Source organism: Nicotiana tabacum, chromosome 11 (genome assembly GCF_000715075.1).
Source record: "Nicotiana tabacum cultivar K326 chromosome 11, ASM71507v2, whole genome shotgun sequence".
Taxonomy (NCBI): domain Eukaryota; kingdom Viridiplantae; phylum Streptophyta; class Magnoliopsida; order Solanales; family Solanaceae; genus Nicotiana; species Nicotiana tabacum.
In genome coordinates, this window is record NC_134090.1 from 150248989 (window position 1) to 150262786 (window position 13798).

Here is a 13798-nt window from a genome sequence, read left to right on the forward strand (position 1 = left end):
TCCTTATAAGGTTTTTAATGAGGCACCTAGCAATGCGTATTACTAAATATGTGTACTCTTTTTCCTTCACTAGGTTTTTTTCCCACGTGGTTTTTCCTAGTAAGGTTTTAATGAGACGCATTATCTTTTAATGAACATCCAAGGGGAGTGTTATAAATATATTATATTATGGATGTTCATTTAGTACTCCGTTGTAAATAATCTTCCTGAAGAAGCTTATCCATATGGGACTCTACCGTAAATATGTTTATCTATTTAGTACTCTATTGGAAATAAGCTTCCTGAAGAAGCTTATCACTTCGGTACACGGTTATGGATAAACATTACCCTAGGTAGAAGATTATCCATATCTGGTATAGTAGCAGCTTACATAGCAACTTGCAATAGCAGCTTACACAGCAACTTGAAGTAGCAGCTTACATATCTGGTATAGTAGCAGCTTACACAACAGCTTCCTTTCTTCTATAAATAGAAGAGATTTCAGTTCATTATGTACATCAATTTGAATTTGAATAATATATCAGTTTATCTCTATACTTGTCTTTACTTTATAGTCTTTATTTTATAACACGTTATCAGCACGTTCATTTTTGTTTATGTTTTATTTTTCAACGTCTTACTAAATAATCAAAATATTTAATAACCTCAAAATATACCAGCACATTCACATACTCAGAACTCAAAAGGCACAAATGTTCTCTCCTTCTTCATCCCTCTCTTCTCGGATCTCTCAGTTTCCTCAACCCAATACTATGCAGGTACCTCTTTCCACTCCCCTCTTTATTCCCTGATATCAAAATCAAATCTTTCCCCCACTTACACTTTTAAAATGTGTTTTTTCATATACCATTTTACATTTTGCTGATTGGTTCTTGCTTTTTAGCCCCCACTCTGGCATGTATTGTTAAAAAGATTTAATTTTGATCTGAGATTTCAGATTCTTGCAGTAAATTAGATTTCTTGAATACCCTTTTGAGGAATTTGTATTAAAGTTAAAAAAGATGATTCCTTTTTATTGATTTGGTAGGGATTTGTTTGATTTAATAATTCTTGTGAAAGAGGTGTAGAGAATAATTGTGAATTAGCAGAACCCCATTTAGTATTCTGTTGAAATAGGTTAGAGTTATGTTTAAGATAATAAAAAGAGGGAAGAAAAGCTCGAAAGGTGATGCTGTGGAGCCTCCAATACCGACCTCATTGCCTAATGTGACTGCTGATCACGCTTCACGGATAGCAACATCCGCTGTGACATCACAGCCTGTTACCTTGGCAAATGCCACAGCAGATCCTAGTGTGGTTGAAGTCTTGCCCTTATTGAAGGAGGTTGCACTTTCCGAACGCCATGTTTTGTTCATCCGGAAGCTCCAAATTTGCTGTGTGCAATTTGACTTCTCGGATACGGTGAAGTGTGCTAGACAAAAGGAGATCAAGAGGCAAACACTCACTGAGCTTATTGATTTAGTTCAATCGGGCTCGTGTAAAATGAACGAAATAATGCAGGAAGAGTTAGTTAGGATGATATCTGCCAATCTTTTCCGATGTCTGCCTCCTGCTTCGCACGAGAATACTGGGTTAGAAGGTGTTGAGGATGAGGATGAAATGTATCTTGATCCGTCATGGCCTCATTTGCAACTAGTGTATGAGTTACTGTTAAGGTACGTGATGTCGTCCGAAATGGATACCAAGGTTGCCAAGCGATATCTTGATCACTCGTTTGTGCTGAAACTGCTCGACTTGTTTGATTCAGAGGATCCTAGAGAGCGGGAGTATTTGAAGACTATTCTTCACCGCATTTATGGGAAATTCATGGTTCATCGCCCATTTATAAGGAACGCAATAAACAATGTATTCTACAGGTTTATATTTGAGACGGAGAGGCATAATGGTATCGGTGAGTTGCTAGAGATTCTGGGAAGTGTAATAAATGGGTTTGCCCTGCCAATGAAAGAAGAGCATAAGTTGTTTCTTGTTCGGGCGCTTATTCCTCTCCACAAGCCTAAATGTGTTTCTGCATATCACCATCAGCTGTCCTACTGCATTGCTCAATTTGTTGAGAAAGATTACAGATTGGCAGATATCGTCATCAGAGGGCTGCTAAAATACTGGCCAATTACTAATTGTGGAAAGGAGGTTCTCTTTCTTAATGAATTAGAAGAAGTACTGGAAGGTACACAGCCAGCTGAATTTCAGCATTGTTTGGTTCCTCTTTTCAAGCAACTTGGACGAAGCATCAATAGTCCCCATTTTCAGGTCTGTGAATAATAGTATTCCTATGCTCACCACATTTCTATCTCTTATGCATATTTGTCGAGTACGGGCTGAACTAATCATTGTGGATCTTCTTCGGTCTTGTATCTTCATGATTTCTTTTGTGGGACTGAGGCGTAGTTGTTTGAAGGAACTATGTTTTTAAGTATAAAATTCATGACTTGATTACTTAAGAAATATTATATTTTGTAACTATCAGAAAATTGACTATTTTATGAAAAGAAAAAAAGAAGAAGTTGAGAAGCCCTATCTGGAAATCTTAATAGAGGAAATTGCAGTTCAATGATTTTGTGTCATTTTCTCTATGTAAAAACATGAGTCCAAAAAAAAAAATCATTTACTTACCGAGTGATCCTAGTGATGATATCTATGCGTTTGATGATACATTTAAATCAATGCGATATAACTATATAATAGCTGATGCACCCGTATAATAGGTTGCAATGCGGAAATAATATGCTCCTAAAGCTGATAAAAGCATTAGAGCGAAGTGATACTTGAGATAGTTTCCACCTTTGACGTAAAATTATCACATTTGACTATCCGAGATGCCAGCTAATCATTTGGAACTTGATTTCATATTAGTCAAATATGTTGACGAATGGCACAATACTGAAACAAGCTGTAGTTGTTTTTGTCTAATCGTGAGAAAATGATTATGACATTTAAGAATTATTAAATCTTTTTCTTAATTGTAAGACATTAAGGGGAAACTGAATCCGCATCTCATTCTTATGTTCTTCATGTACAAACAGCCGCAGTAGTCAGTAGTTTAGAAGTCCTTTGCTTTGAAGATGCATAATTTACTATTTCTCCCAGAATCAAGCAATTAATTGGAGCAATGAATCTTATATCCAATTAACCTAGTGCCCCTAGGCCCCCAACTTTCTGCTGGGAAAAATTATGAATATGGAATATGGAGGTGAGTGTACTTGTACATGTGAATTTAGTTTATTGCCAACTTGTTTGTGAAAACATTGAGTGTGCTTATTGATGCTTGTTCGTTGCATACAGCTTTCCTTTACTCCATTTGCTGGTCGGCTGGTGATTCCTAAGATATTAATTGTACTTTCTGGACTTACAATTTAGAAATCTAATGCAAGATAATTGCAAAGGAAAAAACTCAAAAGTTTTTTGCATGACAATCTGCAAGCATGGAGCTTAACTTGAAATAAACCGAAGTTTGCACAATGTAATAGGGTACTAGTTTTTGCAACTAAGGTGAACTATTTTTCCAGTTTGATGGCGGGGAAAAGCTTGTTTTCTCTAAATCAAAATATTTTTTGCCTCTTCTTAAACACTGTGCCTCAGACTGGTCGTCGGCTTTCAAAGCAGAAGGTTAAATGTTAAGTTTGAATGCTGATAATATTTTGATGCACGAGTTAATATGCATTAATTCATGAAATGACATTTAGGAGATATCTTGACTAGTTGACAATCAATTAAGGCTCAAAGGGACTAAGTATTTTGACAGCCCAAATGGGCTGGAATTGAGATTGAAGGCTTCAGCTTGTCTTCTCTTCTAGCTTCTGAAATGCAGTTTCTTTAACCTAAGTCAAAAAATCCCCTCAAGTTTTACCTATCCGTTGTTATGTAAATAAAAGTTACATCAATCGCCTAGCGTGAAACTAGTAACCAGATGATTGCAGTTCTTTTTGAGAAGTTGACGATTTGACTGATTTTGTTTCTCTTTGAAGTAACACATAAAGAAGTATTTCCTTGAATTATAACCTTCCAATCACCGTATTGGACTAATCACGTTCACAGTTGCTATCACCATAACATAATAATAGAAGGGGTTTGCCATTATTTAAAAAAAGTTACATCAATCGCCTAGCGTGAAACTAGTAACCAGATGATTGGAGTTCTTTTTGAGAAGTTGACGATTTGACTGATTTTGTTTCTCTTTGAAGTAACACATAAAGAAGTATTTCCTTGAATTATAACCTTCCAATCACCGTATTGGACTAATCACGTTCACAGTTGCTATCACCATAACAAAATAATAGAAGGGGTTTGCCATATGAGGCAGCATAACTTTTACTGGATATCATTTTTGAATAAACTATGACTTATTGCTCTTTTTAGGGTGTTATGATCCAAGGACACTTACTTTTGTGGCACGTTTCCGCAAAGGTTAAACATATTATTTCCATTCAAAATGTTATGCTTGATACTGAGACACTAAAGCATTGTGGATAGTCGAGGTGTTTCAATTTGGAACGAGGAATGACTTTATTCTGCAGCGTAGATATACTTATAGCATCTTTTGATGGGATAAGACGATAAGTATAAGGATTATATGTTTTACCTTTAGCCCCCTTTGTGCTCACGTATTGGGTTGACCATGCCTAGTTTAAGCTAGTGAAGCGCTTCTATCTTCCTTTTAATTGTAAAGTTGACAACCATAAGACTATAACAGATTTATGTTAGTGAAACTCCAATTTTCTTTAGCAATTTATTATATCCATACACTGATGTCTGAGTGCCTTTACTTTCGAGCACTTAATGCAATGCAAGAATCCGAATTTTAAGCACTCAGCAGACAATATTCTAAAATGAACCAGTTTACTTGTCAAAAGTTTGTCCCTTATTCAAACTTTTTAAGAATACTCTGTTTTAGTCCATTGTATGTACGTACTATGATTGAGTTGTTTCAACTTAAAAGGTATTATTGTATTATAAGATATGTTCCAAAGTGGCCAGGCTTGATGAATGGGACTGCGTCAAAGACTGTTTCTGGCACATTTATTGTTTCACGTTATGCTACCTGAGAGCTATATGTTGGAGCTTCTAATATAAAATTTACAAGCTAAGCTATTTTGTTTTGATGTATTTCTAGAATTATGCAGTGTTCTGTTCTTGATGAACTTGAAATTCTAGCATTTAGAGTATACTACTGTTGCTTATCTCACTGATTTTGAGTTCACACTATATCCTATTGATACTTCATCCACACATGAGTATTGTTACCATTTTTTGCGCTTGAGTTTATGCATAGTCGAACTACATACAATGTATGTAATGGGTGACTTCTGTTATTCCGGAATACACAGAGTTCCTATTTATTTGAATTTTATGCCATGAGAACTAAGGTGAAATGTAACCAAAATGGTAGGCTTAGACAGGGTACTTACTACTGAAGGCCATAGGAAAATGTACTATTTTTTGAAAATAGTTGCTGAATTTGAAGAGCTGATATCATTACTTATTTAGTATGGCGTCTCATCTTGTTATGGCATTTTGGTCTGTAATAGTTTGTTTTTCTGAATGTTTCTTGTGTTGGTGCTTCAGAAGGTTGCATGAAAAATGAAATCATGATCCAAAGATTTTATGCATGGCAGGTTGCTGAGCGAGCTCTTTTCTTATGGAACAATGAGCATATAGTAGACTTGATCGCACAGAATCGACGTGCAATTTTGCCAATCATCTTTGAGCCATTAGAAAGGAATATGTTTGGTCACTGGAATCAGGCAGTTCACGGTCTGACCTCCAATGTCCGGAGAATGTTCTTGGAGATGGATTCCGAACTTTTTGAAGAGTGTGAAAAGCAACACAATGAAAGAGCAGCCGGTGCCAGCGGAGTTGTGGAGCAGCGCGAGCTGACTTGGAAGAAATTGGAAGAAGCTGCGGAACTGATCAGGTAGAACATGTTGGAACAGCTTATCAATTCCAGCTGAGCTCTGTGCGAGTAGTACTCCTCTCTCTCATTAACCAGAATGCTTAGAACGTCAAACAATGCACGGTGATGGTTTTTGACTTTGCAAACTGAAGCTGATTTGCTCCGAGTTGTTTTTCCATGCTTCCAACTGCTTTTCTATAATTTGAGCGAGGCAGGCTGAAGGTATGGACATTGTGTTATCGTTCCTTGGCAGATATAATGTGGAAGTTTTGTTTATTTTAGCTATTCAAAGACGATTATTCTTTAGCATTTTAGGACTAACCAATAATCAAACTTCTGGTTTTTATGATCACCTCCACCCCACCCCACCCCTCCTCCCACTACCTTATTCTAGGACATGGAAATGGGAAAAGAAATTTATTATTCCGTGGTTTCTTTATTGCCCTTGAATTTTGTTGGAAGTACGTTTTGATAGTGAGAATCTGCTAATTGACTGTTGTTTTTTTCTTCTGGTTCTATAAGCAACTTACTTGTAGCAGTTCTCTTGAAAGTTTTTCAAAGCAAACAAATCTTCAAGGTGTCTACTGGCCCTCCAACGCCCCCTCCCCCTCTATATTCCAGCGGGGGTATCCCGGAAACAATAAAAATAAAAAGAGAGAACTGGCCTGGACACCACCGTCTTAAAAGGAAAAAAACAATAGAAGGAGAAAAGTGAATGGTATGTCTTATTGTTGGGGAGATAGCGTCTATATAAACAAGTTGCATCTCACTCTTCGTTTGCGCCTTTTTTTTGGGGGTGGGGGGGGGGGGGACTGGAAGTTTGAGATGGAGAGGTTAAAGAGTAGGACTTTGAACATGACAGCTAGGTGATTAGATAGAGTATTTTCCAACTATAGAAGGAAATGGGTTGTTCAGAAGTTAGCTTGCTTAAACTACCACACACAAACTTTTTGGGGATCTTCTTGATTATGTTTGGCTTCATTTCAGTTGAGAGAATCTCCTAAATATGTTGCTTGAATTCTCTGAAAATATTGCTGGGTGCGTGTCGGATCCTCCGTAGTGCATTTTTGGAGGATCCGACATGTGTGCGACAACATTTCTTAGAGTCCGGGCAACATTGTATTTACCCCCAAGAGTTGGCCTTGGGTTTGATTTGATCTTCAAGAAACTAACATTGCAATAATCATACTTATGTTGCAAGATTCATATATAAGATAATGTTTTAAGATAAACGTTAGAGACCATAATTGCTGGTGAAGCTATAGTTAGTAACCTCAGAACCTATAATCCCTCTTGATTTACTATCAATTAGTTATGTTATGTACAAGAAGTGGGAACCCCTCTTACTGATATTATAAAGTAGAAAATTTTCTTTAGATACATTCTTTATAGAATAGTATTACAATCTTTCACATCCTAAGTTTACTATAGTAATAGTATTAATGGCAATGTCAATAGGCCACCATTGTTGGTGGTAACATACAAAATTAGAAGAGACAACAGGATAGTTGTGGTTGAAGGTGGTGATGATGATCCTGCCGCTGCAACGCTCCCAAATACCTTTTCTAAGAAGTCACCATCACCGTCGTTAGACCTAGCTCCGCCACCCTGGTTGGTTCCGACGGTGGTTCTGGTTCTCCCACCATATGACATGGCCACACTGGTATCCCTGTTGTATAATAGAAGAGTCCATTACCATGCTATACTTGCATTTAGTAAATGAGTAGAGGCAGATGGTTTGTTATGCTAACAGAAGACACGAACAAAATTTCGATTTTTCCTTTGGGTGGGGGGCTAGTTTATCAATATGTTATTCCAACTATTGGTCTGACAGATTTATCAAATAGATGATGAGAAGTGCATATGGGGAAATGGTACAATCATAATAAAGAGTGGTCAGAACTAACTAGAAATTTGTTATAAGAAACAAACAGTTTTTTTTTTCTTCTCGTTGAAGCCTTTTAACTGGAGATAGGCCTGTGAATAGCTAAGGGGTCGTTTGGTTTGGAAACAAATTATCCTATTAATTATCTCGGGATTAGTTATCCCACTCTTTCATGGGGATAAAAAAAATACTACAATCCCGGAATAACTAATCCCATGAATAGTTATACCATGATCTTTTTCCAATCAAACATGGGATAAATGCATCTCAAATTTATTTTCGGAATTAATTATCCCTTATCCCTTGTATCAAACAAGCCTTAAAAGAATAGCTTAAAAGAATAGGTAATGAGAAGTAGGGATAAAGCAAGGAGTACTATTAAAAGTGACTTCTTAAATGACTGAGAGTTGCACCAGAAAGGCCTAAAAAAGACTAGTCTTATCCTAGCAAAATTTAAAAAATGTTAGCTGACTTTTTCTCATATGCTTAAGTTTTGGCAGGCAAGATTGCTCGATACTCACCGAAATACTCAAGTGTGGTGTAAGCTTGTCTAGATACTACTTTTATATAAAAAAAAAAGGTAATTTAAAAAAAGTAGCCTAAAAGGCCTTCAGGTTATTGATCTAGTGGTAAAAGTATATCGTGAGATGTGTGGGTTAGGCATATATCGCTTCAAACACCGCTGCACATAAAAACATGTTATTTAAGTAAAAAAAAAACGCAGACGAATTGACTTATTATCAGCCAAGTTTCAAACCGTGTGCCACTCACCTCTAAGGATTTATTGATTTTTATTTTTATTTTTTGAAAAAAGGCCTAAAAGAGAACTCCAACTAGGCTACTTTGGGGTTGTGGTCAGCTTCTAGATTCTGAAAGGCGAAAGCCAGCACTATCACATGGACCTATGCAGCATAACTTGGTAATCTATTCTCTGTTCCTATCATTTTCCTATATTCTTTGTTTCGTTCATTTCCAAATTTATCCTTGTTTTTGTCCATAGGCAACGGAAAGGAAAGATGTAATGGATGCATTTACCTCCACTATTTTTTCCTCGAATCATATACTCTCTCCACTGTATAAATCAACATGTTAACTTTGTCTCAGTTTCACCCTAGATAGGTCAACTCTATAAATTAAACTCCCTCCGTCCCAAAATACTTGTCAATTCTCAGTGGTCAAGGGGTTCAAAACCTTTATGAGGTTTCTGATTCAATGGACTCTCCAAAATGATATCGCACCCGTGTCGGATTCTCTAAAAATAATGTATTTTTGGAGGATTCGACACATACCGACAACATTTTCGGAGAGTCCGAGAAACATAGATTGGTATTACAAGGTTTTATTGATGACTTTAGACAAGTTTAAGAACATATAGCTATAGCAAAATAACTTTAAAAGTGTACATTTCATAAACAACACATTATTTCATATTCATTTTACCTGGGAACACCAAGGACACCAGCATTCATGGTGAGTTGATCAATGAGAAAAGCAGATTTAGGCTCCATACTTGATGCCAATGCATATTGGTTACTAAGTCCATCGCCTGAAGGAACAAAGTATGCTCCATTTACCATTTCATCCCCTTCCGTCCTCCAGTTCCACTGAGTCCAATCTTTCTCGTTTGTGTCAACTCGCTTCGTCACCTACTTACATTCATAAGATTCAAAGAGTACGAGTTCAAATTTCAGTGACACTGATCGCTCTCGTTAATGGAAAATATCCACATTGCTAGTACTATGGAAAAATAAATTACCTCCTTGGCATTAGGGTCCTCAGGTGCAGTAAAACGGTTGCCCTGACTGTTAATGGTGGGACTAGCGCTACCACCAATTGCATACATTTGCCATTCTGTAAAATCGTTGTTGACTACATGTATATACCCTCTTCTACACCTTGGCATTCTCTGTACCAGCCCTTGTCCAAAATGATTAAAAGCTATTGTCACCTGATGATTACATATCAAGATTCAAAATTTTCATCTTTTATAAAAAATGAAAAAACAATGTGACACACAAACAATTCTTTTTGTTCACATAACTATTAGTGTATAGAGGAAGGGAAAATGCTTACCCTATTCAATACTACAACAACAATAACATGCCCAGTATTATCCCACACTGTGGGGTCCGGGGAGGATAGTATGTACGCAGACCTTACCCCTACCTTGTGAGAATAGAGAGGTTGTTTCCAATAGACCCTCGGACTTAACCCATTCAGTGTTTATATCAAATCAAATAATCTTACTTTAAACGTCAGAACATCTTATAGACGAATTTAATTGTCAGTACCATGACCTAGCGACCACGTGGGCATCTCTAAGTTGACCTTTCATGTTATTTGAAAATATAAACCTCAAAGTTCATCTTTAGACAAAAAGAAGAAAGGGAGAATTACAAATATTATTAATTTTCCATATTGGTACCAAAAGATTCATATAAATAACAGTGATCAAGAGGCTACTGAGATTTAAATTTTTTCCCGGCACATACTTTAAAATAACATGAAAGGTCTACCTAGACAACAATAAATAATTGTGATATTTTGACTCTGAACTATCTTCTAGACGAACTAAATTCAAACTGTGACATCTTAACAAACTCAAAATTTCTTTAAAACCCAATTTACAAAACAATTAAAAAGGTAATTAAGAATCTAACCTGCATGCCGAAATCAGGCAAGTAACGATCATCGTGTCCCAAAAGCATAACTTTATCATGGTGAGTGAAATAGCTATTAGATATAGTAATAGCAGTAGATCCCATAATAGCATCAATTAAGCCATCAGTACAATGAGACAAAGCACAATGATCAATCCAAATATTCCTCGAGCTATATATGGAAATTCCATCACCATCTGACATGCCTCTCCATCCAACTTCAGTTTGACTTTGCCTTATATTACTATTTCCAGATGGAACACAATTGTATATATGTATATTATGTATGATCACATTTGATACATATTGTAACGTTATACATCCACCCCCTGTAACATGCACGTTAGCTCCGCGGCCGTCGATGGTTTTGTAATTATTTATCATGAGTTCATGTTTTAGTGTTATGATCATGTCTCCGGCAAAGGTGATCCACAGAGGTTCGTCTTGGATCACCGCATGCCGGAGAGTTCCTGGGGTTGGGTTCACGGTGTCTAAGTCGGAGGGATCGGAGACTAGGTAATACCGACCGCCTTTTCCTCCGACTGCACCGTGACCGAACCCAATGGCACAATCGGCGAGATGCTGGCGGTTGTTGGCCCAGTTTGGGTCGCACTTCCAGCAATCGTCTATTGGATTGCCTGTAAAACATTGGAAATTTGTTACTGTGGTATCGAGTATTTGTCTTCTTGCAACGGATTCATTCACCCTCCTATCACCAAAAAAAAAGGAAAAATATAAGATATACTGTGTATTAATTCTGCAACAACAAAAATTATTAGCAAAAAGACCAATTCAAGCACGGGCATACGCAAAATTTTGGTAAGCGATGTCAAAATTTAAAACAAATGAATAAATCATTATAATGAAAAACGGTGTTGTTTTTTTATATTTATATCCAATATCTTCATTTTGTATGCTATTTATATATAAATATTTATTAAAAATTTCGATGAAGCAATATCACGTGACACCGCTTAGTGCAAGGTGTATCTGCCCGTGAATTCAAGAAAGCTGTGTATGCAATATGAACAAAACCAAGATTAAAATTTTGAATAATATGCGGAAAAAAAAAGAGACATTCAGAAGAGAAAAGGCAGTTATGAGCAAAATACAGGTGAGGAATTAAAAAAAAAAAAACCATTTTACCTCTTTACTTCTTGAACAACAGCTTCAGGAAAGGGGTGTTGATAAGGAAGAGTACGATTAAAGGTAGCTATAATAACAGGAGATAAGGAGATTAAGAAGAAGAAGAAAAAGAGAATGCAAGTATTAGAAAGCATTCTTTGAAAGGAGGAAAAATGGTGATGATGAGTTGTATTCTTGTTATTGTACTTATGTTCTGATTCTTGTTTTTGAATGCTCAGCTAAGAAAGTAGCAAATTTGGGCAAAATTATAATGTCTTTTATATAGTAGATATAATAAAGTCGAAAAGTGATTAATTATAAAAAGAATATTTGGCTTTATACTAGGGTCTTGGATTTCATAGGGGTATATTTGATGAAGGAAGTAATTTTAGAAATGGTGGCTGTGATATTGAAACCAGCCAAAATCCAATTCCCATAGAAGGGAAATTGAAGAGGAAAATAGAGGATAGAGTAGCTTTTTTTGTTCTTTGTATTCTCCTTTGCAAATTGCAGCCTCCTTCAGTTTCTTACATTCCTGTCTTGCATCTTAATTATTCTAGGAGTTATTAATTAAGAAAGAAAAGTTTGGATTTTTATCCAAGTAAACGGCTTATACAAAATGTACAAACAACTCCTTCCCCTCCTAGTGGGTATTTAAAAATGTATTTGTCGTCTGAAATTCATTGATCCGACTAATTTAGATTTGCATTACGTAAGATCAGGTCGCATAGAGCCGGTAAAAGGAGAAACGTTTCATACTAGAAATTTTCTTATTCTAGAGACTTGAACTCAAGACCTTGATTAAGGGTGGAGAGTTCCCGTCCATTCCATCATATTCAGTGCCGGATGCAACTCTTCATCAGTGCTCCATATTCTAGACGAAATAGATCTTTATGTCAAAAACAACTAAATTTTCTACAAATATTAAACATAGACCCTTTATTCAGTGCCAGATGCAACTCTCAACAACGGGTTCATCAGATCTCAATATTTCCGACGAAATAGATGTTTATGTTAAAAAATCACTAAATTTTGGTATTTGACCACACTCTACGTGTGGAGTTGGCGGTTAAGGTTGGTTCCGGCTGGAATTGGCGGTTAAGGTTGAAAAAGTCAAAAGTGTTATGGCTACTTTTGGGATTGAGATTCTTTGCTGAAATGGAGATAGATTATGGTAGTTAACATCTCTGGATCAGGACAAGAACCTTTTTCCTGCTACTTTTCAAGTAAAGTCTAAAACGGTGTGAAAGTTAAGATTTCATAAATTCTATGTAATACAGTATCAACTGTTTACCCTTTTCTCAAGGTCATAATAACAATAAATTCAATTTTCAAAACATATAAAAAGAATTTTTACACGTTTCACGTCTCCTAAAATATAACTACAAGCAGTAGTGGAAACAGATTTTTCAGCAAAGTAATTCAAAAACTGTGAATAAGCGAAAGGATTTAACATCTAATATATATCATCGAAAAAAGTTAATCTTATATACAAAGTATAATTTTCGATCGAAAGAATCCTTTTCCGTCCATCTAGCTCCACCCCTGGCTACAAATAATTTCTCCTAATAGGTGCGTAGAGAAAATGGTTCAACATAACCCCTACAATTTGAATGGAAAAAAATAACTCCGCAAATTATAAAACTAAAATAATTAGAATGGCCACAAAACCGATTGATCTAGTTGTGAAATGAGTTGCTTGAAAAATAAGACGGACAACTTATTATAGTAAGTTAAATTACGTTTATTCACCATAAGTAAAATCTTAATGCATTAGGTGAAAGGATCTCGATATTTTTTAGATACCCAACTTTTTATCTTTTGGTGGAAACTGGACGAAAAGGAGGGAAAGACTAGAAATTAGATTCCCAATTGGAAGCTTAATAATGACATCTAGTACATCCATCATTAAAAGCTTACCAGAGCCAAAATATGCTTCAACATCAGAATAATATATGTATCAGATGGGATACAGTCTTTATTAATTTTATGATATAAGCAAATCACAAAGCAGTAGAGGAAATGAAAAGGATGAGCTCACCTCGAGTGAGCTCTAATGGCGAACAAGAGATGCCATAGACGAGGGACTTCTGGAAGCTTCTTTTCTATTTCACTAGAGAATGAGCTTGGCTCAAAATGTAAAATGATACAGGAGAAAAATGAATACAGTACAGTATTTATACTACATACACCTACAGTTGTACATAACTACCAACTCACTTGTACAACTAATAAATA

At 36.0% G+C, this 13798-nt stretch overlaps 2 protein-coding genes across 3 annotated transcripts; one reads left to right on the forward strand and one right to left on the reverse strand.

Annotated features, from left to right (window-relative positions):
- The first annotated feature begins 651 nt into the window (after positions 1-651).
- LOC107792999 (serine/threonine protein phosphatase 2A 57 kDa regulatory subunit B' beta isoform-like) lies at positions 652-6397 on the forward strand. The gene is made up of 2 exons (XM_016615270.2): positions 652-2250; positions 5613-6397. The coding sequence occupies exons 1-2, from the start codon at positions 1126-1128 to the stop codon at positions 5913-5915; spliced, it is 1428 nt and encodes a 475-aa protein (XP_016470756.1). The 5' UTR covers positions 652-1125; the 3' UTR covers positions 5916-6397.
- Positions 6398-7221: 824 nt separating this feature from the next.
- LOC107793009 (putative pectate lyase 5) lies at positions 7222-13739 on the reverse strand. 2 transcript variants are annotated; one of them, XM_075225560.1, is made up of 5 exons: positions 13602-13739; positions 10436-11144; positions 9532-9723; positions 9216-9421; positions 7222-7559 (listed from the first exon to the last, which is right to left on the reverse strand). In XM_075225560.1, the coding sequence occupies exons 2-5, from the start codon at positions 10844-10846 to the stop codon at positions 7316-7318; spliced, it is 1053 nt and encodes a 350-aa protein (XP_075081661.1). In that variant the 5' UTR covers positions 10847-11144; positions 13602-13739; the 3' UTR covers positions 7222-7315. The 2 variants fall into 2 exon arrangements, with proteins under 2 accessions (XP_075081661.1, XP_016470767.1); XM_016615281.2 differs by lacking the exon at positions 13602-13739 and adding an exon at positions 11582-12515.
- Positions 13740-13798: the final 59 nt, after the last annotated feature.